This window comes from Folsomia candida, unplaced genomic scaffold (genome assembly GCF_002217175.1).
Source record: "Folsomia candida strain VU population unplaced genomic scaffold, ASM221717v1 Fcan01_Sc015, whole genome shotgun sequence".
NCBI lineage: Eukaryota > Metazoa > Arthropoda > Collembola > Entomobryomorpha > Isotomidae > Folsomia > Folsomia candida.
Genome location: NW_019091207.1, coordinates 1,958,604 through 1,982,386, shown reverse-complemented (window position 1 = coordinate 1,982,386; position 23,783 = coordinate 1,958,604). Strand labels below are relative to the sequence as shown.

Here is a 23,783-nt window from a genome sequence, read left to right as displayed (position 1 = left end):
TGTTCCTATATCCCACACACATCTATGACAGACACCATAATTTGTAAACCCGAAAGAAAACTTGTCCAGCCAGAGTAGTCAACTGGAATACATGATCAATCAGCATTTATTAAAAAGTAACATTCAGGATCATCAGTATGAATGACATGTTATTAATGAGACAAAAATGATCAGCATGAAAGGATAGAAAGATATTAAAGAATAATTTTACAATGAATTTTATAAGTTTCCCAAAATTTTGTTGGATCACTTCAGATTAATCTAACGCGGATCCCGGTACTTTCCCGTGTATGAAGGTGTAGTATCCACAGTTGAAGAAGGTTTTCTTACGATGGCGACATCAATGAATAAGTCTGAAGATCATTAAGTAATTAATAATTAAATATACATAATTAATTAGCTACTAATTAATTGATAAAGACTTTTGCTTACCAGTAAAAAGTTTATCCTCCAGGCACAAAATGCGCTTCATCTCTTCATCCGTAACACAGAGACAACTTTTCGTCGCAAAAATTTGTGCCGTTGTTGTCCGGATGGATTGCGTGGTGAATGTTGCACATTTTTTGCGATGGTCTTTGCAAATTTCGATTTCATAAAAGAATTTCGATGCCTCTTCTTGTGATCCAATCATCCAAACCCAGAACATCCAGTGTCCGTCTTCTCCGATGGATTTTCCTTTCAGAGTGTGGTTCATCATGACGAAGAAATTAGCATGGCCAACTCGCAACCACTTTGGTAGCCAACTATATTCCACGTTAAAGGCCTCGGACGCAATGGGGATACGAGTCGTTAGCGTCTTGGCATACGTGGGGCAGAGATAATGAGTGCTAAAATGCAGGTTGAAACTATGGTAGGGCACCGTTTCGTTACAAGTTTGGAGTAAGATACATGAAATGGGTCGAAATTGACATTCTCGGTGATGGTTATCTTCTGAAAGGGTGCCACGAACTAACATTTCTGTAAAAAAGGAGAATCATTTTAAAACAAACAGAAATTTCGTGTAGAGTGTTTCGGGTGAAAGTAAGGAACTACTTGCAAGAAATAACGGGAAGAAGAAAGTGATTTCTTGCAGCGGTTTTGACCTGCAAGAAATGCAAGGTGCAAAAAACTACGGCCCACTTTATACCGGGCGTGGCTAGATGGTGCATATTTCTTGCACTTTCTCCCAGTTTCTTGCACCTCCAATTTCTTGCTTTTTTTTGCAGTGCACGAAATGTAGCAAACCCGGAAGAAACGAAAAACTGCTAGTATAGTAAGGCAGGTATTGATTTCTGGGTATTAAAGCTTCTACCGTTTGGTAGCAAAATTATATCGGTCATTAAAAAATTGCTACCGATATGGGAAAACTTTAATGCCGAGCAATACTGGATTTCCAAGAGTGTAATAAAAATCCAATTCGTTATACTCACCCTTGCATCCACTAGCTGTAAATCGACATGGGACTTTGACAATTTGAACTTGTGTGTCATTCTTTACTTCCACACTGTCATTAAGGGTTTGCCTATGAAAATTCGTCTCTAGGTTGAAAGGTTGGTGAGCCTCATTGTTCTGGTTGATGATATCTTGTGGGTGTTCCGTAGTTAAATGAATCCCAACAGCGATCGGAGCTTCATCATCACGGTCTTCAATTTTAATCGGTATTGATTCAGCTACCTGGTCTGAAATTGCGTCTATTTCTGACCGTGATACATCCACGTTTTCAGGTGCAGAGGTGACAGAAGGTGAAAGTTCGTGGTCATTTCCCATTTTAAAGACGACTGTGGTACTTTCTCCGTCTGTTTGAGGGCTGCTCTTCCCTTCTTCCAATTGTTGTTCCAGTTCCTTTTCGTCTTCTCCACTATCGTACAAGGTGGGAATGTATTGTTCCGAGATTCCTGCCTCATGATTTTCAGTTAATATTGTCCCACTACTTGCAGAAAAAGTGGACATTTTTGGACATGATGATTGCTGTTGAATCGAGTTGGAAGCAAATTTATTCCCTTGGAGTGATTTGCGATTTCGACGCCAATCAGCAGCCGGCTTTGGTTTGACGCGTCGTTGAATCGTGGCGCTGAGGGTGTTAATTGTTTTAATTTTCTTGGCAAGTTGCATCTTTGCTTGTTGTTTTTCTAAATAGGAGGTAGGTTTGGGGGGTTGTTGTACTCCAATGCAGCTGTGTTTGGTGGGAGTTATCTTGGGAGTTGGCTTTGGGGGTGGCGGTTTTTGGGGTTCAATTATTTTCTCGTCCTCATTTTTAATGGTTTTGTCCACCGCACTGGTTTTGAGGTTGAGTGACGTTGACGTAGTGGGGGATGGCATGGGTGAAAGCTCAAGGTCTGAAAGGTGCAGTGGTCCTCTTGCTTTCAGGGGTCGAGTAATAGGTGCAAAATTTTGTCTCTCCTTTGGCGTAAATTTTGGCGTGATGGGAATCGGAATTTTTGTAAATTTCTTATTTCCACTGATTGGAGTTTTAATCATTGGAGTGGTGTTAGACATTTTATTCATGACGGAATCGGAAGATTGGGTAGTTTTTGCATTTTTTAAAGCGCTTTTGTAAGGGGACTGTGCCCTTAATTTGTAAGGTGACTGATGTTTCCGTTGAGAGTTGGTTTGTTTGTCATTAAAGACAACGGTTTTATTTGATGCGGCCGATGAGATTGAACTGGAGGAGTGTTGACCACTGATTTTTTCGCCGGTAGGGATTGGGTCAGGAATGACATTATCAGGTAAAATTGGGTCGTCTCGTGGTGTGTGGAATTCTGATGATAAGTTGGAAGGAATTTGATCCAGAGTTTCCCTAGTTGGAGGATCATTTGTGGCGCTATCTGCCATTGTCGGGCTCAAGATTTGATTTAAATTGGATGTTACTGAAACATTTCTTTTAGCAGCTGTGATGGAATCTTTCGTAATTTTGGTTGATGACGGTTCAATTTCGTCAAGATGGATTTCAGGTGAGGTATTTTTCTGTTCGTCAGGGGACATCTCGTTATTATTGGTATTATTGACATCCACCTTGTCGCCGGCAAGTTTGTGGTCAAAATCGTTCCCATCTTCAGATACTACTTTGGTCAGTTTTCCTTCCTCAGAGTACAAGCGGAGTTGATAAAGGTCTAAAAAATATAGTGAAATTGGGAAAGGTTATTTTTATTTATTTATCAGTGATAAATTATCACCTGACCCAAATATGAATATTTAATTGAGTACAAGAAAATTGAAGGACATTAAAATTAACTGACTTTACTTTACCTTGATTCGGTGAGAAGTCATGTGGTTGTTCTGATCGGTTTCCATATCTGTTTCGAGAAGAGTAAACTTTGTGATAAGCTTCCTCCATCGAGAGAGATTCCGGCGAGTTGTAAATTTTCGCCTTGATCCCAATGTGTTCCCGTTTCTTCGGGGTGGTCGACATTTGATCTTCAGGTCTGGGTTGTGCAGGTGATGTGACGCTATATGTACGTAAAAATGTGTCAATATCAGCCAAGGAAAAATCTGTCATTTTTTAAATTAGAGTTTCGTACCAAAATTAATAATATATTCCGGAAGCAAAGTAACTGGACGGATAATGACGGCCAATTTCGTTGTCACAGCTATGTCGCAAATTTAGTCAGGAATTGGTCGAGCAATTAATTAAATATTATTGTAAAGTTTCAGCGAAATTAATAATTAACGGAGCGGCCAAATGTTGTTTACTAAATTATGTCAACAAATCAGCACTTCGCAAATTTCAGCTGACCTGAATAAAATTCTCAAATATAAAAATAAAATTGTGAGATTTTTATTTCCGGCACATTTGCACAGCAAAAGTGCAAATTTTACCCTCATAATTAGCAGGCAATACATTTTTTAAACGATTATTACATACTTACTAAATATTTTTGTGCGATTTACGCATTTTTTTGCCATTATACAACCCCGTTCATAAATAGATCACTAAAAATATGATCAGCATCATCAATCATTGTCATTTATTATTATTTTTCGTACATGATTTTACACGATTATTATTACCACTGCATGTTTGGTAATCCATAAAAAGTGCATCTTATATAATTTTAACGCAGGAGGTTTCTTCTTCTGCGTCATCGTGAAATCATCACATCACATAATCATCCGTTTCTTGACACCGATATTGGACGACTATTATGCGGTGGACGATTTTGGTCCCATCATAGATATTCGTGCCTGGGTCTCATTTACTTGTTATTGTTGCTTTCCGACAAAACTTCACGTCTATTTGTTGTTGTAATAGTAATAATCTGACTGTTGGCGATGCAGTTGGATGGCTAAAGTAATGACAATGACTTCAATTATTGGGGGACAGACGGCTTTCATGTGTACATGGTTTTGTCAGTCAGTGCACCTACTCTCGCTCGTCATCTATTTTTGGGATGGATGGATGGGAACGTTATCGGCAAATAATTTACTACAAGACTGCTATTTAGCTCGTTGTCATAAATTTTTATGTGGGTAGAGTAGAGATAGATTAGTAATGCAGACCAGAATACCTTTTCGCGAGAGGTGTGTTATCTGTGTGTGGGTGGGTGGGTGGTTCTATACATTTAATCACTTTTAGCAGGTCTTTATATCGACGCCGAATGCGTATGTATGTATGTAGATGATATGGATTTAAGGTGGAATTATTATATATGTATTACTCCGTGTTTAAATGAATATTTCTAAAATGGCATAAATTTTGGTGAGTTTTTGAGATGAATGCAAGTTTTCAGTATTTTAATGTGAAGTTAATTTTTGGTAGTAGAAAACTATCTATTTAAAAAAGATGCTAATTCATTTGCAATTTTTTCGCAATAAAGTTCCTTAAAAATGAATTCGTTAATTTTTTTTCAAATCGAGAATTTTGTAGCATAAAAAGTGATCGTCACAAGTTTCATACAACTTTTCATACAACTTTTATTTATCTGAAACCTCATGAAATCGATGCCAATTTAGAAATTTGAATTTAAAGAGATTGTCCAGGGGTAGACTGAGATTAAAAATCTATGCCACATTAAATCATCATCCAATTCCACCTTAAGTATAACCTGGACAAAAATCATACTTTCTTTTTTCCATGTGGGTGTTTGTTACTTTCAAAAATCCAGATATACATATTTACCATTATTGAAAAATGGTTCAGTTCAGAATGTCCGAAACGAAGTGAATATCAGACTTGTCGCGGATAGTTAAAGTGTCAAAGGAGCGATTATGGAGTTATTTGTGAGTGTTTTATTGTGCACACACAAACGAAACGTGAGAGAGAGCCTGATGGTTGGTTGGTGGATTGTTAAATGGATTGGATGGCAGGAATTGTTGCGATGTGCAGATTGGGGACGGATTGGGATAGGCTTTGACAGGTCAGAATTTCACGGAGAATGAGAGGACAATGGAAAGGTGGTAAAAATGGGAGGCGGTGGTGTCAAAGAAGGCAGAGAGGACTCAACTCCTGTCAAATGTGTGGGCTAAAAATTCTTCTTCTCCGTTTTACGACGAACAATAAGCCTTCACTCGTATTGTAGTAAATTGTAAATACGAACGAGTACTTGACTGGGTTTGGTTGGGCGTTGGGTTGGATTTGTGAAGAAGAAGAAAGACCAAGGTTTCGTCGTCGTCTTCGTTGACGTCGTCGTCGTTCGTGGTCCTTCTACTCCAGGAACACCTTTCCTTTTCCATTATAACTTAACCGATTATGATGATGATGATGGTGATCGTCTTGGTGCATATGGTCCTTCCTGGTCGTACAGTGGCCGCGGAAGGGTGGGGACGGAGAGGGGCAATGTCCTTACAGTTGTTCGATGTTAGCATCATTTCCCCATCTTGTATAAACCCCTCCCTCCCCCAGCCTACAATGTTAACGTCCCCAGATGTCCCCACGGCTTCCGCGGCCACTGTATGTATACCTTCCATGGTGATGATAACGCCAGAAGAACAGTGGGCGCGGAAGCGTGGCGACAGAGGGACAATGTCATGTCCCCACGGTTATTCGATGTCCGCATCATCTGCCCATCTTATATAAACCCCTCCCTCCCCTGTTAATGTCCCCAGATGACCCCACACCTTCCGCGGCCACTGTTCTCAGGTGACATGAAACGTATGACGACCATGCATGTTTGAGATGTGTTTTACTGTTGACTTGTGTTCACTATTTGCTTGTTATCCATAGCAGAGGGCAGGTTCCTTAAGGCAGGGCAGTATTGTGGCAAGCATGAAGGGTACGTAAGGAATTTTTCGGTGAGTGTGAGTAAGACTGATGGAATGGCGTGGAGGTGGAGGTGGAAGATCTCGAATCTGGAGAAGGAACAGTGGTGCGTAGGTCTTTAGAATGAGAAGGACAAACATTAATTCATGAGAAGGCAGGCAGGCAGACGAGTGAGAAGATGGTTACTTTTTGTGTTATAAAATGATAAATGTACAATTTGTCTCCTTTGTGGGTGGGTGGCATGGGAGGGGGTGGGTAGGCACAATAGGAAAATGTTATAATTTCTTAATTCAACATAATAAAAATATATGTGTGTTTTGAGTCGAGTACAGATGCACATTTTTTACCAACTTTTCCTGGTTTATTTTTAAAAATCTGTATAAATCAACTAAAAAGTTAAGAATGGAGGTCTCCGCCCAGCGTATGCTCCCAGATTTTGACTAAACTGGTGTCAATCGATCACAGCTTTAATTATGTATGACATTAGCAAAATATTAGATCCAAAATTGGCAGGTTTGCAGATTTGCATCCTAAGAGGAGATAACGCGCGTTAAAGTTGGTAAATTTTACACTTTCCAAATTTTACTGCGCGTTTTTACGGATGGAAATAAATATCTCTGCCAAACCTGACCACTGTGGTATTAATCGTGTACCCGACCTTTTCAAAAATCATATTAATTAAATTTGGCCAATTTGATCAAAATTAGAGAGCATACGCTGGAAGATCTCCTTTGTTAGATAAGCTCTGAAAATTATACAACTTTACGTAAATACTTGTAGATTTATTTTAACCATTTAAATCTTATTGTTACCAATTTCGTACGCATAATCGTATCGTGTTCATTTTGGGATAGGAAGAAGGAATGTTTAGACTTTAGGGAACAAAAAATAATGGTCCCTACAATCAGTGGCCGCGGAAGTGTAGGGACAGAGGGACAATGTCCCCACGGTTATTCGATATCCGCATCATCTGCCTATGTTATACAAACCCCGCCTTCCCCTATCCTACAATGTTAATGTCCCCAGAGGTCCCCACGGCTTCCGCGGCCACTGCCTACAATTCATAATATCCACTTGACACACAATACAAGAAATTTTTAATACGAATGAGTATTTATTTATTAAAGGTGTTCAGTGAAAGACACTTGATTCGGATCATGACTAAATTTAATCGTAAATATAGAGTTAGTAGTATGTATTATACACATACATATATCCGTACTTATTATAATGCAGTGTAATAATACTGGGCTTATTTTACTTCTTCTTGTTCTCAGACCTTACTGTAATCCTTGCTGTTCCCAGTGTAATTTTGACACTTGGGCAGCAATGCGTGGCCAGACTGACTTGCTTTTTGTCGTAATTTTGATTTGCTTTACATTGCTCACTCACTCACTCACTTGTTCTTTTTCCCAATTTAAATTGAACCGTGATATTGCTGAAATGCTGCTGGCTTAGAATTTGTGAGAAATGGTTTCTGGAGGAAGGGGGAGTTGGTTGGGGGTTGGCACAGTGAAGGAGTCACCACAATTCTTTAGTTTATGCATTCCTTCTTGAGCGAACGACGAGACGAAAAGTGTAAAAGATTGGGTAGCCTTGTTGGGTTGGATATATTAAAGATGCGGCAATTGATAAGATAAAAAGAATATCTATGATTATATTTGTACTACAATTTATATAATATGTAGGTGTGGATTATTCAACTTTAAGGATATGCACTTATCCTTAGATCACTGCATTTTTAATGAAATTTCTCATCATTATTACACACGATTGAAAATACCCGAGTAGAAATTAATTAGTGTGTCGAATTCTGCATGCAGGAATTGACAAAAGCTCGATGTCATAATTGTGTTTTACATTAAATCCTGCACAATTTTTTTGCTGGTTTTATTCTGCAAAGCTTTCTGCACAAATTGCTCCACGTCCAGAATTTTCTGTAGAAAATTGGGCCAAATTTTTTTACTCGGAATATTCTCTTTGTTTCGGAATAGTGGGTTTGAGCGTTTGTATTTATGCACGACTTTTGGCATTTATCTGTATCTACATGCATATGTACATATCAACATATGTATGTAAAATCCAGTAATTTTATTTTTTATTTTGAGTGGACTTGACAATGGGGCACAATATGTATGTAGGCATGTGGCAGTAACAATCATGAAAATAACAGCAATTTAAAATATCTATGTTTGTAAAATGTTTTGCCATTTGTGACCCCATTTTCAACCTATTCGATGTATTATATAGTTCATGCGATATTCCAATAAAGCAGGGATACAAGTTCTTGGAAATGTAAATAAAGTGCCGTTGATGGATAAATCATCCATATCATACACGTGTAATATCAATACATAGATAGATTGTCTAAATTGGTTCCTGGAATTGCTTCATTTCCATAAAATGACAATCGAATTCCTTTAAAACTAGAACAATTCGGAAATACTTTTAGCACAATAAACATCAAAAGTATCTGTATATGTACGAATAAACGATCATAATATATATTTGCATGTACACAGTAATTTTGAAGCCAGGGGACTATTAGCATTTGGAAATTGCAACAAATTCCAGCTAACCACTTTCCTCTTTAAGACCCATCTTTACTTATTAGCATTACTCTACAATCCGTGTGCATATTTCCCGTTTAAAGTGCAATTTTGCTCAAAAAGACTTTCGTATTTCATACATAATTTGCCACTTAAATAGTTCGACATTTTGCTGTTACTTGGTTATGAATATTTTATAATCCGCGTTTGTCCCACGCTGTTTTCGCAAAAACGCATTTGTATCCCAGGGGGTAAATTTTCTGTTACGCGGTCATCAATATTTTATAATCACGCATCAACCATCCCGGGGATGCAGAATAAAAAAAAGGACTGACCGGAGGGAGAGAGACAATTATCGTTCGTACGGATGACTTTGTGCCGTGAAACGCGAAGGGAAAGAAGAAAAGTTAATGGATATTGATTGATGTGATTGATCGGGCCTTGTTTTTACGTGAACGTGAGTACGTGTGTAAGTAGTACTCGGAGTAGTAGTAGGAAGGATTTATTGAGTGTGTGTGTATCCTCCTGTCCTTGTCCAGAATTGAATTGTCCTGGAAGGTAAATGTCCCACTGGATGCATGCATGCAATGTCACCCAGAGGAAGGCAAATAAGTGCTGGGTGAAGGTAACTTTGGGCATTTGTTCGGTTTAGTATCGATGGGAAAAAGCACAGGCTGTGCCTTCTTCAAAAAAAGTGGTTGCTATATGTACATATGATGGCAAATAGAAAGGGTTGATTGTGCATATGTATGTATGGAAAAGTGGTATAGACAGAGGAGAAGGAATGAAAATTGAGATTTCCATGCATCACATCCATTTAGCCAACTTTCTCTCGTGTGAGTTCTCATAAGTGGGGAAAGCCGTTGTGTATCACGTAAGGTAGGTAGATGTGTGTTCAGTGGGGGCAGAAGTTGGGGGGGCATTAACATTGTGAGGAGGGGGTTATTAACATGATTTTTATGAATTTCTGGGGGGAGGGGGAATGGCTCCTTGTCCCCCAGCTTCCGCCGCCACTGTATCTGTTTAAGATATATCGTGGCTGTCAGGTTTGTACGCCAACAACGAATCTCGCTGGCCGTTTTGGGGGGAAATTTGGGGTACACATAATTAATCCTGGAAAAGAATTGGAGGAGGTGTCCTATTTTTAATTTATTTTTACTTCTTGGCGAATTTTTCTTAGATTAAGGTGAAAGGTTACGAGTTTTTTAAGGTTATGGTTTTTAATGTTCGACTCCCTTGTGGTCATATTTCTTGTAATTGATAGTAAATTATGTTACGTACATAATAAATCTTGACGTTAACAAAATTGTACCATTTGAACTGAAAAGTATGCAAATAAATGCACAATTTTGATGGAAAATGACAAATATGATGAGCATTTATGACTGGCTATAAAATCCTAAGAATCATTTAACTATGTCCAATATATGTACACTCCGAACAACTTATGAGTATCACATATCACATTATAGCATCATCACCTTCTCCTTGTTTTCATTTTATTTTCATTTCCAAAGCTGAATGTTTTTTTCATTACACACAACTCTTTGCCCTTGTTCTTTACTACTTATTAAAAATCTACTGAACCGAACCAGTTACAGAGAAGAGAAGACAACTGACTGACTGATATCCAATAACACGGCGTACACGTTATTAGAGTTTTGTTGTGTTATGCTATTTACTTTTTTACATGAGAGATCATGAACTGGTGCACTTTTCGGCTGCTGCATCAGTGGCCGCGGAAGTGTGGGGACAATGCCCCCCTTGTTATTCGATCTCCCCATCTTATATAAACCCCTCCCTCCCCTACAATCCTACAATGTTAATGTCCCCCCCCCACACACCTTCCGCGGCCACTGTGCCGCATCACGATGCACATCTTGCAATGTAACAAAAGATGGAAATAGTTTCCTTCCGTTCACATTTTTAGATGGAGTTTGGTTTAAAATTTTGGGATTCCTTACAAAATTGTGGTTCGTTTGGCTTCCTCCCACGAACGAACGAATGGTGGAGAAAGGTATGTATAATATGTACATGCACCTAATAAACCACTGCATTTAGTGCATCGCATCTTGCTGCAGCTTTTAAACAGTTGGTCTTATGTCGAAAAGTATTGAGGGTTGATTTGCCAGGAGCAGCATTCGTAGCAGCTTCTGTTAAGTTAAGCTACATAACTGCTGGTAAATGTGAGTGAGTGAACCATATTAAGACTAGACCGAAACCAGACCGGGTTTACCTTGTAGAGATATTTCTCATATTATTAACAATACACCAAACTTTGCTTGGTACATTGCCACAATCCATCCAGACCGTTTTAAGCGAGCGTTGCGCGTTGCATTGTGGGGTTACGTTTTAAGAGCTACGAGCTGCCTGCTTAAAAGCTACGATGAGACTGCATGCAATGAATGCACACACAACACAGGGAATGAATTCCCGTACGTAACGTAACGAAACTACTGACTGACTGAATTTGAAGAGTCTGTTTTACCTTTTTCCTAAGCTCTCCGACAGTCCGTTCTTAGTTTCCTTACGGTGCACATCGAGCCGTTCTCTCTCGCTCTTACACACAGTTCTTATTAAAAGGAGGTGATTTCGCCAAGCTAAATGCGGTATTCACCTTACAACGACAGCTTTTTTAGTAAGCACTGCACAGCAAAAAAGATCCGTCCCCAGAATTTTTCGAAGTAATCAAGTGACCCCCGAGGACAAGTTTTTTTTGAGAAATTTGTGAGATACGAAAAGTGGTACGAAACTCTGGGTGAGTAAGAAGTGAATATCTGTATAAGTAGATAAGTACAAGTGTCAAAAGGGGTGGTGGATGAGACAGATTTTGAAAATCATGTACTTACATATTGTGCATCGGCATGTACGCAACCAGCACGAATGAGGATTCAAAAGTTCATTGAATAAGAAGAAGGTGTGTGTGAATGTGTATGTTGTTGCACTTTTGTTTGCTAAAAACATTCTGCACGCTCACTTCTCTCTCAGATATAGAAGAATAATAATAATCGCGCATCTGTCTTAAGTAGTGGCTAAGAAAAAAAACTTTATATGAAGATGAAGAGTGAGTGCGAATAGTAGTATTCGTATGGTTTAAGACAGACATCATCTCTCATTGTGGTCGGCTAGCAGAAAAAAACACGTCTGCCTGCCATACACGCCGTATATGAATCTCTATGTATGTAAGTGTAATATGACTTATAATATAATCCTTTAGTGAATTAGTAATCAGAAATTCTAGATTCAAATTACATCCACCAGCAACTAAGAGACGTCTGACTACGTGTGAGATGAATTTAATGTAATGTGACCTCAATTTGCGCACACTTTGCAAATAATCGTTGAAGACGTCGTTATACTTATTTGAATAACGTTTTTCTTTAACCACGTTGTCAACGTGTTCTTAAAAGGAAGAGTAAAGTTATAAAAGGGAACAGTTCGTGTAAATTCATAACTTTGTAAAGGAACTGATGTAACTTTTAAAAACGATAATGTTGAAGTAGTATGAGAAGAAGAAAGGTGGATATTTTAAGCGTGTTTGAGTGACATCATTGAAAAAATAGGAAATAATCAGTAAGCATTGTTCGCATGGATCCTGCACCACCTTTTCTACTAATACCGGTAAGTAGGAAGTCATTGAGGTTTGATTTTTTTGTAACGATGTGGAAAACGTAGTATGAAAAACGTTTTTATTAATATCGCATCTTTAAAATAATGGGGTGAAGAAGCTTCATCTCTGGTTTTTTATTTTTATTTTTGCTTTTTGTTCATCTGTGTTTGATTGGAAAGTTTTGGGATGAATGAATTTATTGGAAAACAATGGATGGATGGAACTTTACGAGAAGGGAAAAAAAACTTGAGACTTTTTTAATAATGGCCACAAAGAGTTCATTCATCATTGTTGTTGCGTTGAGAAAAAAGTGTGTATTTATGTACCCTGCACTGCAACTGGCACGCTTTTAAATGGCTGTGGCAAAAAAAGTGAGCATACTTTTGTGTGATTTTTTCATTTAGTTAGATACTTACCGGTAAAGTTTGGTATTGTATTTGAGTAATTTGTTAAGAAAGAGGTGAATATGGATAAAATCCTTGATTTTTGTGGAGTTAGATATTCTTCTGGAAAGTTAAAATGGGAAGAATGCGTGTACTAATTGCAACTTTGGGGCGAAGAAGAGACGTGATTTTAATATTTAACGCGATGAGCGATGGTTCACCAACAATAACAAATCATTACGAGTTGATTTAATGGGATTTTAAAGTAACTACCTATAAGATTACTTACTCGGTGAGGTTGAAAATTTTGGAACTTTGGTAAATATTATGGAAGAAATACTGGTCATGAATTGTTCCAGAATTGCTTTTAGGAGAGGATTTTTTTCTATATTTTTTCAAGAAATTCCGTCTACAGAGAATGTGCCATTGTTTGTGCACTGTATCAAAATCATTGCCTGTGCACCGACTTGGATAAATTGAGCTTGCCTAGGAAAAAGAGACAATGAACTAGACAGAAGCTGAATTTAATGCTGTTTTCTTAAGGTTGACGGTGACAAAAAAATCCGTCTTCACGTAAAACACATTAAAATCCAAATCCTTCGAAAATACGGAAAATGTACGTACATAAAGTTTTAAATCATTTGTTTCCCCGTAGAAGAGTGCAGTGGCCGCGGAAGGGTGGGGAACAAAGGGACAATGTCCCCAGGGTTATTCGGTGTCCCCATCATCTGCACAAACCTCTTTCCTACAATGTTAACGTCCCCACATGTCCCCACAACTTTCCGCGGTCACTGAAAGTGCCAGCTTATGTATTTGTGTGTGTAAATAAGCAAAAACAACTTTGCGCATCCTAGGAAAACTAAGATTACTTAATTTAGGAAGGAAAGAAAGAAACATTTCTAAAAAAAAAATGGAGGAAAATATTTTCGCTTTGTCACTTTTTTAAGGCCAAATCCGCCACTATTTATAACACTAACTTATTTACATATAGGTATGTTTCTTTTTTGTCCGGATACATGCACAGTGTGGGACGACCTGACTGACATGTATGTAAAAAAAGAGTGGGTGTGAAAGTTTTACTTTCATTTCGTTCCCTGTTAACTAACCGATTGCTATGTACCTAGTTCAACTTATGAATGAAGTTTGCGTGTAGTATGAATTATTAGTTGGTAATCAATACGGTTGGTGAGACTATGTATTTACTATGCATACACGCTGCTAGAAAGATTTTCTTCAATTTGGGTAAGAGGTTTATCGCACGTTTGTGTAAGTAGATTACACAACAACCTATGGATTATCCCACCTGCTGGAGAAAAAAATCGCGAGAATATTGCATAACTGCTAAGTGACCAGTTAGGAAAACCTTTCTGCGGTGGTGATGTGATAGATTGGTCACTTTTACTTGTTAGATAATAGAACAGAATGCACACGACATAATTGAGCCTGACAAATAGGAAATTTCTGGCTGGCTCGACCTCGGATTTCACTTGGTCAAAAATTAAGAAACCAAGAGCTTACTAGGTATGTAATCCGTCCATATAGCGTGCTGGGGGAATTGCCCATGACATAATGCATCCCATTATTGCACACTAGGTATAATTTGGTGAAATATGGTTTATAGTGTTTCGGGTGCAATTAACCAGTTGGGAGAATGTGGTTTTTTGCAGGGATTTTTACCTGCAAAACGCAAGAAATTACTAGGAGAAAGTGGGTTTTTGGAACTATTTTTACCTGCAAAACGCAAGAAATTGGGAGAAAGTGTTTTTTTGCAACTATTTTACCTGCAAAAAGCAAGAAATTGGGAGAAAGTGTTTTTTTGCAGGAATTTTGACCTGCAAGAAATGCAAAGCGCAAGAAACTACGCCCCGACGCTATTCCGTGGTTAGATGGCGCATATTTCTTGCACTTTCTCCCAGTTTCTTGCACCCTGCATTTATTTCATGCCTTCCTTTGCAATAAAAGTAATGCAGCAAACCCTGCCTAGTTTATTGTTCTAATGGAATCTCATAAAGATGCCTTATTAATTAAAGATTGGCCCTTGCAGTAATGCGTATTCCATATTTGATCCGTGCTCTCATTTTGTTTGATCCTTTCTAATCCAGTGCACCACGATGGAGCTGTACAAGCGAAATCACCCCTACAAACATCGCCGCACTCTGAGTGACAACGAAACCTCGGGAAAATTTAGTCTGCCTGAAGACGTCGCGATAATTAAAACATTGAATCAATGCCGGTATCATCACGACCGACTGCGTAATTGTACTAATTGCCCTACAGACTTATTAGAGCGTGATTGTGGGGGACATTACTATTCATTTGTGAGTGGCACCTTTAAAATACGAACCCCCTCGAGAACGGATCATCCAGTTTCTGCCCCTGGAACAGAAAGCACCTTAAACGAGAACAATTTAAAGCTGATCAATATGCAGACTTCTCCTCACAGTCCAATTATTCCTGCGAGAGAGCAGGACCACTTAGGGTTTGAGTGTTGTGGGGCTAATTGCTTGGATAATAATAATGATGACGATCGTAATGGTGGTGGTGGTGTGGAGACATTAGCGAACTCGAACTGTGATACTTTATTGGGAGGCAGGATGACAACGGGAGCAAATACACTGACTGAGATAACCCAATCAAGAAGAAGCCTTGCTGCTATTGTGACGAGATGGAAGGATGACTTTGTGGGCCGTTTGAGGCTTCTACTTTCAGGTAATGTGCATAAATAATTTGACTATTTATCCGAAAACTGCATACGTGGGAGAACTTGGGGTTTACCGGAATTTTCTGGTTTAATTATTGTTTTTCAAGGAATTTCAATTTTTGCACAATTTAACTATTTATCGGGAAATTGCATAGGAAAAGTACCGGAATTTTCTGCTTTTATTATTGTTCTTGTGACATTAAAATTATGTATTATGTACATATTTAGGTACAGTCCTGTTTTTCAATTTTTGCGAAATCGAATTGAATACTAAACCATAATCATTGGTTTTTATGGATCGATTTGTCCTCTGTGATGTTGATATCATGTTGAATTGTTTAATATTGAGGCGAGCATGGATGGTTAGATTTTGTTTCGTGGTAAAATGGGACTGATTGTTATTGATGCATGGCAATTATGGTAAGGTCACAAAATGAATGAATACATAGAATCCCTGAATCCGTACATATCTTACTTTTTCCATCCGTCCTCCTTTGAACTAGTCCAGTCCACACCTAAACTTTAATCATATCGGGTTTGACTTTGCCGTTCTATGAAATGCGATACGATGTGACCAAACCACCCGACAATGCATATGTACTTACCCCCCGTAATTTACTTCCTCCTCCTCTTGTGTCCAGTGGGATTCAACGGAACATATAATTTCTCTATATTTGCCCAAAAACTGGGAAAAATATAATAATCATGCCGTCAGCGAGGAGGAGAGAATTTTATTTTACTTTTTGGAATGACGTGGTCGTCATATAGATAAATAGGAATATGTGTTTGTACACATGGAGGGTTGGTTTTTGGGGCGATATCATCTTATATGCGGTATGATCGGTTGTCATTTCTTGCGCCCTTACTGTCTAGTTTAAATGAAACGTACCTACATCATCCACATCCAGAAAAGGTTATTAGAATTATAGAATGATACGGAAATAAAAGGATTTTTACGGCATGAATGGACCTGGTCAATGGAAACCAAGTAAGCTGAACTTGAATTAACGAGGTATATATGTAGAAGGCAAGAAATTTAAGTAGACAGGTATTGGATTGGCCTAATTTCGGGTGCCTTAATATGTATTAGATGCATATTGGTGGGCATTAAGAGGGTAAGAGATACTAGTTTATGTATATACCCTCTTCATAAGCTATTTAAAACGGAATTGGACCCATCATCATTAGCCGTGAAGGAGAGTACAAATGCGTTTAATATCCAATCCGCAGTAATCAGGAATTCAGATCAGGACCAATTTATTTGTGTCCGTGTGTACATCCACGTAAAAAAGAATAGTTCTCTTTAGTTTAGTGAGACATATTATTGTGACATATGAGGTAATAGTTTGATACTTGCAATTAGTTAGCGAGTCCAGGTGAAGCGTTTGTTAAGTTGTATTTATTTACAACTAGCAATATGCTCTTATTCGATCTTGAATAACTTGTTTAAGGAAGAAGAAGAACAAGTATAAAATCAGATAAAATACATACTTATTCCTTGAAATTCTTATGTATTTACCTTCTGTTGTCTTATTGCTACCTTAATAAAGCATCTTGCCTCACCTGGTGTGTTTATAAAACCTGGTGTAAGTTAATGCTCTCTCTGGAAGCAGGAGTGCTTTTTAGGCTGACCGAACCGACCCCAATGGTGCGTATGTACGTATCAATAATAATGTGGTTCCTATATTTTCATACTCTCGTGGTGTTCTTCAGACATCCTGAAAGGCTGGCTGGCCGCATACCTCGTGCGTGCGTCTTGCCTGCATTTTTATGTACCTTCTAGTAATTTAAAGTTTCAACAAAACCTGGCTCCAAATTCTATAAGTAGACTGAGACTCAACACGGATGAGATAAAACAACAGTTAATTGTTCATTTTTTAGCAGTTTGGTGGTGGCGTTTAAACTTTGTCGTGTAGATAAATAAATCGTAATAATTAGTATGTTACTGTATTGGCTGAAAGGGTTTTTTTCCCAATTAATAAATCAATCAATCAACTAGTTGACTTTTGATCTTGTGACGCTAGCCGATTTGCATATGCGTGTAACCGAATTGTTAATATTGACCAATATTATTGCATTATTGGAATTTGTCCGTGTTGTTGCAGCAATTACCCTCAAATTAGACAATGACCATACTTACGGGGATGCCAATAAAGGAGAAAATATGTAGTCGGCTTATAGAAAATATTAGAAATTTGTACATACTCTCCCCTCGAAAAAGAAAGAGCACTTTGTCCGTAAACTTCGTGTGACGAGGAGGAAATAAACATTGTGATTTCGTCCGGTGCTAAGTGCAAGCTTCTTGATTTTCCCTACGCAGTGGGCCGATCTCTGATGCTTCTGTTGATTGCCTTGCCAAGCATGCATGCATGCACGATCTCATTCACCGCTTTTTGAGAATGGCGGACGGTGAGGTTTATCAGTAAACTTTTTATGAGACGTCCAGGGTAGAAAAATTATCGAAAAATTGCATGTGAATCAACTTCTCACGGCATTTCCTTTTAATAAACTGGGAGTGAGTATGCTCCACTTTTTGTGAGGAGGGCAACTCTGGAGAAATTTAATGTGGGGCTGGAGAAAGTTGTAATGTAAGGTAATTCCTCGTCCGGTTTCCTACTTCCTAGTTGTCCGCGTGTGTGTAAGCTTGGGTGCACAAGGGAAAAAATCAATGAGCATTTATCCTCTCATGCATATGTACGGATTTTGTGTGTGTGTATGTTAAAAGTACTTCCGAAATGGGTGGTGGTGGTGTGGTTGCTTTCTTTGGAAGAGTTTTTTGAAGTTGAAGTTGACCAAGTGAGAAAAATTTGGAGAGCACTTTTTCCAGGAAGGTTTTGGTACTAGGAATAGTAGTAAAAGTAAGAATGGAGGTCTCCCAGCGGATGCTCTGAGATTTAGAGCAAATTAGTGTCAATGGATGACAAATTTAATTAGTATGAAATTTTCAAAAGACACGATCTCCCAATGGGCACGTTTGGCAGAGATATTTGTATCCAAAGAGGAGAAAGCGCGCAGTAAAGCTGGAAAGTGTAAAATTTGTCGATTTTAAAGCGCACTTTCTCCTCTTTGGATGCAAATATCTCTGCCAAACGTGCCCATTGGGAGATCGTGTCTTTTGAAAATTTCATACTAATTAAATTGGTCATCCATTGACACTAATTTGTTCAAAATCGGAAATCATACGCTGGGAGACCTCCATTGTTAGTAGTCGACATAATTATAAAAGACTGGTGTAGTATAAATAAGGATCATTCGAAGTGTAATAATGACCGCGTGTGTGTCGGGATTACATACATACCCGGTAAGAAAAAGCAGGTAACAATATTGTGCACGTTTTTCTTTCAATGTGCAAATTGCGGTTTTATATTTATGATTACAACGACCAGACCACCACCACCACTCGGAGTGGTAATCAAACATGGTAAATTCTCCCGACTTGGTAGTAGTTAAGCAAAGAAACGGGTAGTCGTTCTATTTCGAGTATAAATCTGAATCTTGTACTTTCTTTGATTCCGTGTCTCATTCATACGCATGTATGCAAATACATAAATATGCACGGGAGGGCTGGCTGGCTAACTAAGCAGGTAAATCTAGATCAAACGGAGTCCAGTCCAGACTGGACAAAAAAGCTATCCGGGAAGTTCGTTGTACTTTAAATTAGCCATGGACATGGAAGAATCATGACTCGAAGACCGACATTCCTTTCGACTTTCTTTGGTCGGTGGTGGTAAAAAAAAGTGTGCAGTGCAGAGTTATTAAGGTATCGTAAAATTGTGACAGATTGTGTTTTATAGGGAATCAGTTCTCAGTTCTTTATAGTTTTATTTGATGATGGGGAATGTCAACGTGGTTGGTTGGATATGCGAAGAAACGAAGAAACGCAAGAAACGGATGCGGAAGTATTCGATTGGCTTTAATATACTTGGTCAAGCACGAGACGACGACCGTGTTTGTTTGTACTTTTGGAGTACATAGCACTTATGTTTTACAATGCAATACTTATGTATGTACAATATAATAAACCCACTTGATGAAGATGATGCATGGGAGGATTGAGTGTGATGAATTGGTAACTTTCTTCGGTAAAGAATGCCGTTTTTTCTTGACGGACATTCATCATGCAGCATTTTTTTTGCTCAGTTATTAAGAACAATAAACTGAATAAGCAAGCGAACTTATTTCTAGATTTGTTCAGGAGAAATGAGCATTTGAATATTTATAAAGTTAAAAAATTGCTAATTACTAATTAGTTAAATCGTATTTTCCTCAAAGTCCTACATTTTGAAGTTATCTAGTTAGTCAGTTAGTAGATAAATACAGTTGGCGAAATCAACGTGAAGAGAGGGAGGTCGACCATCCGTCACTTCCTTCCGATGAATATGAGACATTTGGTTAGAATACGGATAAGTTAAGTGACTGAACGAATGTGACATACCGGAAACCACTCCGCGTCACCAACTTCCAGCCAAACTAAGGAAGGATACATACATAAGTAACCAGCGCAAAGTAATATGTATGAATGTGCTCATTTTTCTATGTAGTACATGCGTTCATTATTTATCTTTTTAGCAGTACTAACTCACCTTGCGTAGATGGATAGGTATTTATCATCAGTGGCCGCGGAAGCTGTGGGGACACTAAAATTTTAGGATAGGGGAGGGAGGGGTTTATATAAGATGGGGATATGATGGGGACATCGAATAACCGTGGGGACATTGTCCCTCTGTCCGCGGTATTTATTTCTGGATCGTTTTTTCGTCTTCTCCATTTCAATCATAGATTTCTGGTTGTTTTTTAAAAAAAGATACTCATCCGGACCCTGACTTACAAATGATATGCCTACAACCACATCAAGCTGCTGTCTTTTTCGCTGTACGTATTACATAGATTGTGCTTCCCTTTTGACGGTTTCGTTTCGTTGGTTTGGTTGGTGTTCATTTCTTGTGTGTGGCATATTTATGGGGTGTGTGTGTTCATGTGTTGGCTGAGTTCGGAAATGATAAAAAAGTTGGAAAGGTGAAACGTAAACGTAGGTAGGTAGGTAGGAAAGGAGGATATGCGAGTAATCATTCCAGCCAGATTGTGTCTTGTTATACGTTCGTATGGATGAGTACAACACGGTGAAGCAGCACTCTTCTTATCTTTATTTGAAGATTAGTTTAGTCAGACGAGGAAAGGTTGAGGTTTGGTGCAATCTGTTTTTTAATGCAAAATGGGCTTATCCGGTATACGTACTCTTGACTTGATTGTGATGTGTCGTCCTCCTCCATCCTCCCGATTTATCATGTCCAACGCCAACCTGGTTAAATCACGTAAAACTCTAATTCTCTCTTGTTTCCACAATAAATGTATGCTTTGTTTTATGGTTTTCTACACTCTTCGAAATCCAGTGGTAAAATAATACCAAGCGGTATTCATGTATGACTCTAGCAAGTATTAAGTAATACCGTGTAGTAATAGCTCGGTATTGAAGCTGTACGAATTTTTCTACAGACCGGTATAATTTTAATACCATGTGGTAGCAATTTTACTACCAACAAGTCAATGTCTGTCTGATTATACCAGATTTCTAACCGTGGACATACATATGCCAGCCTGTTGGTTTTACATGCATGTAAAAATTTACGTTCAGTATGTACATAACTTTATACGTATTTAGCTATATCATCATGTTCGTAGTGGTGGTAGCAGGATTGACAAGGAATTATCAACATCTTTATCACTACGTTTTGCCACACGGAACTTTTCGGAGTAGTGGACATAACATTTACGTGCCTGACTAATTAGAGGGATGGGATTTTTTTCCAAGTTTTATAGCTTTTTAAGGTGGTCGTTTATTTAATAATATTTTCAACAGGGTTGAGATGAGAAAGTGTATCTCTCCCACTTGACAATACAGTCTTTTTGTTGAGTAGAGAGAGAGGACATTTGAGCCGAGAGAGACGGCATGACCATCCATGATTACAGGAGATAAGTCCAAGCAAGCAATCTTCTTCAGAGTTCAACCCCTTTATTTATTTCGAGAATTTGGATGACTTTTCGAGTAAAATGTGGTCTCGGAATTTACAAGTCGTAGGTATTAAAGTAGAGCTTGGATGGATAAGGGATTCGTACGAGGGGTAATTTAGAGACGGCTTTTTCAACGAAAACCTATACCTAGTCAGTCACTAAATTCTTTGATAACAATTTTTTGGTATGGAAAAATAACGGGTAAGTATTTTTATTTAAAAATTTACACGTGGATGCCTAAACTAGATATATATATTTGGTAAATTTATATCGGTTTCAAAGGACATTTTGTTCGATATACAATTTATTTGCAAGCTTTCATCCACATGCAGTGAACTTCTTCAGGCAAAAGTTTATAAAAATAATTGTCAGATATTGTAAAAAGTCAAGGTTATATATATATATTTTTAGATATATATATTCACGTAGTTTAGGCATCCACGTGGAAAATTTTAAATAAAAATACTTACCCGTTATTGTCCTATGCCAAAAAACTTTTAAAGAATTTAGTGACGGACTAGGTACAGCGTCGGAGTCATCTTGACGTGATAGATAAGGCAAATGCTATACATACATATGTGGCATGATGGTAGCTGATGTGAGTTGAAGGCAGTTAGCAGTGCTTAAATATGTAGGAGGCAAACCTCGTGACAAAATCTTGGTTTATGAAGTCAAATAAATAAAAGTCAACTGGTTTACGTTTTTAAGCCCTGTTTGACCAAAGACTCCTCAGTCTTTTGGAGGGGGGAGCAGCATTTAGTACGTTTACGTCAAATGATGATGAGCCGGTTGAAATTTATGGGGAGAAGTAGTCAGTAAATTAACTGTTAAGGTGGTTATGGTCAGCAGGGAAGTGTAAATATCTTAATAGGATGTGTAGAAGAGATGTCTTTGTTCACGTCCTCCACCTCCTCTGCTAAAAGGGCAGCCGAATTGAATAATTGCCCAGTTTTATTATTTATTATTCCGTTTGCACAAAGGCATATTTCAACAATTGCTGCACCTATGCAGCAATTCTTTGTTCCAATATTTCCAAGATTGACCCCCCAACTAAACTAATATGTCGGTCAATTCGGTAAAAAAGACTAATTAGACAGTCTTTGTGGTCATTATGTACACATTGTCGGTCTGAAAAATTCCAAGAAAAGTGAATTTTTTCGATCTTCTGCCGAAATTAAATTGGATTGTTGTGATGTTGTTACCGGTGCGGTAGTGGTGGTACATAAAAAAAGCCACCCACCCGGAGCAGTATTGGTCGAAATGCAATGCAATATGAATTGTTTTTGTCTCTCCCGTGAAAATACATACCTTAAAAATTATCGCTTGTTTTTGCTCTCTCGAAGAAGCAGTTGGACTTAACAAGCTTAAGATTATATGCGTTAAGAAGTAGTGGGAGCTTATTTGTGCTGTCGGTCAGAATGATGATATTAAAGAAGAGATTTGGTCTGGTTTGTGACCCTTTTTTCTCCTGGCCTGGCCTGATTTATGAATTTGTTTAGGAATTCGTCGCCCAATAATTTGTGGACGTGCCGCAAGTGACGGTAAATAGGTTTGCACCTGGACTAAGAGAAGGTTTCTCCGGGGGCTGATTAGAGGCTCTGAACACTTTACGTGCTTTAAGGTTGATGATGATCATCTCGTTTATTCTGGTTGAGTGGGTACCTACCTGCCTGCCTGCCTACCTGGACTGGATCTTCTGCTTGCCTCCTGTATATATGTACCATGCACCTTCTTGATTATGTCATTTACTACTCGGCTAGTCATTCATCTTGTTATGTTTTCCTCCACGTTTTGACTCCTCGAAAGATTTCAGACCCCTCCATCACGCCCAACGTCTCGTTCTCTTCAGTTTTATCTTCATCTTGCTTGTCTACCAGTGGCCGCGGAAGGGTGGGGACAGATGTAAAGGACAATATACTCAGGGTTATTCGATGTCCCGATCATTATATAAAACCTCGCATCTCCCTTATCCTACAATATTAATGTCCCCACGGCTTCCGCGGCCACTTAAGAGATATTCCATTTGTTAAGAGAGACATGCAATGGGGGCGGAAGCGTGGGGACAAAAAAGGACAATGTTCACATGGTTGTTCCAAGTCGGCATCATCTTATACAAACCCCGACCTCCTCTATGATAGAATGACAATGTCCCCAGATGTCCCCTCCAGGGCTTCCGCGGCCACTGGTATCCATCCACTGGACTGGAGAGGTAGTAAAGAAGGAGGCAGGAGTAGCGGTGTGTTTTTGAAGACACTTTTATTATATGACTTTTGTACTTACGTTATATCCCATTTTTACAATTTGGGTGGGCTTACGGATGTCTCGTTAAACAAATAGAGAGATGAAAATGGGATTG

At 38.5% G+C, this 23,783-nt stretch overlaps 2 protein-coding genes across 3 annotated transcripts in view; one reads left to right on the top strand and one right to left on the bottom strand.

Annotated features, from left to right (window-relative positions):
- Window positions 1-137: 137 nt before the first annotated feature.
- Window positions 138-3,418, bottom strand: LOC118437657 (uncharacterized protein DDB_G0280205-like). Its single transcript, XM_035856850.1, has 4 exons — window positions 3,226-3,418; window positions 1,410-3,089; window positions 433-957; window positions 138-353 (listed from the first exon to the last, which is right to left on the bottom strand). The coding sequence occupies exons 1-4, from the start codon at window positions 3,386-3,388 to the stop codon at window positions 262-264; spliced, it is 2,460 nt and encodes an 819-aa protein (XP_035712743.1). The 5' UTR covers window positions 3,389-3,418; the 3' UTR covers window positions 138-261.
- Window positions 3,419-11,247: 7,829 nt separating this feature from the next.
- The window catches only part of LOC110856165 (protein spitz), a 63,001-nt gene continuing 50,465 nt past the window's right edge, over window positions 11,248-23,783 (top strand). Inside the window, exons 1-2 of one of the 2 annotated variants that reach the window (XM_035856923.1) lie at window positions 11,248-11,906; window positions 14,820-15,426. In XM_035856923.1, the coding sequence (XP_035712816.1) occupies window positions 11,901-11,906; window positions 14,820-15,426 (613 nt within the window). In that variant the 5' untranslated portion in view covers window positions 11,248-11,900. Of the gene's footprint in view, window positions 12,346-14,819; window positions 15,427-23,783 lie in introns of both variants that reach the window. The other variant, XM_022104622.2, reaches the window with a different exon arrangement.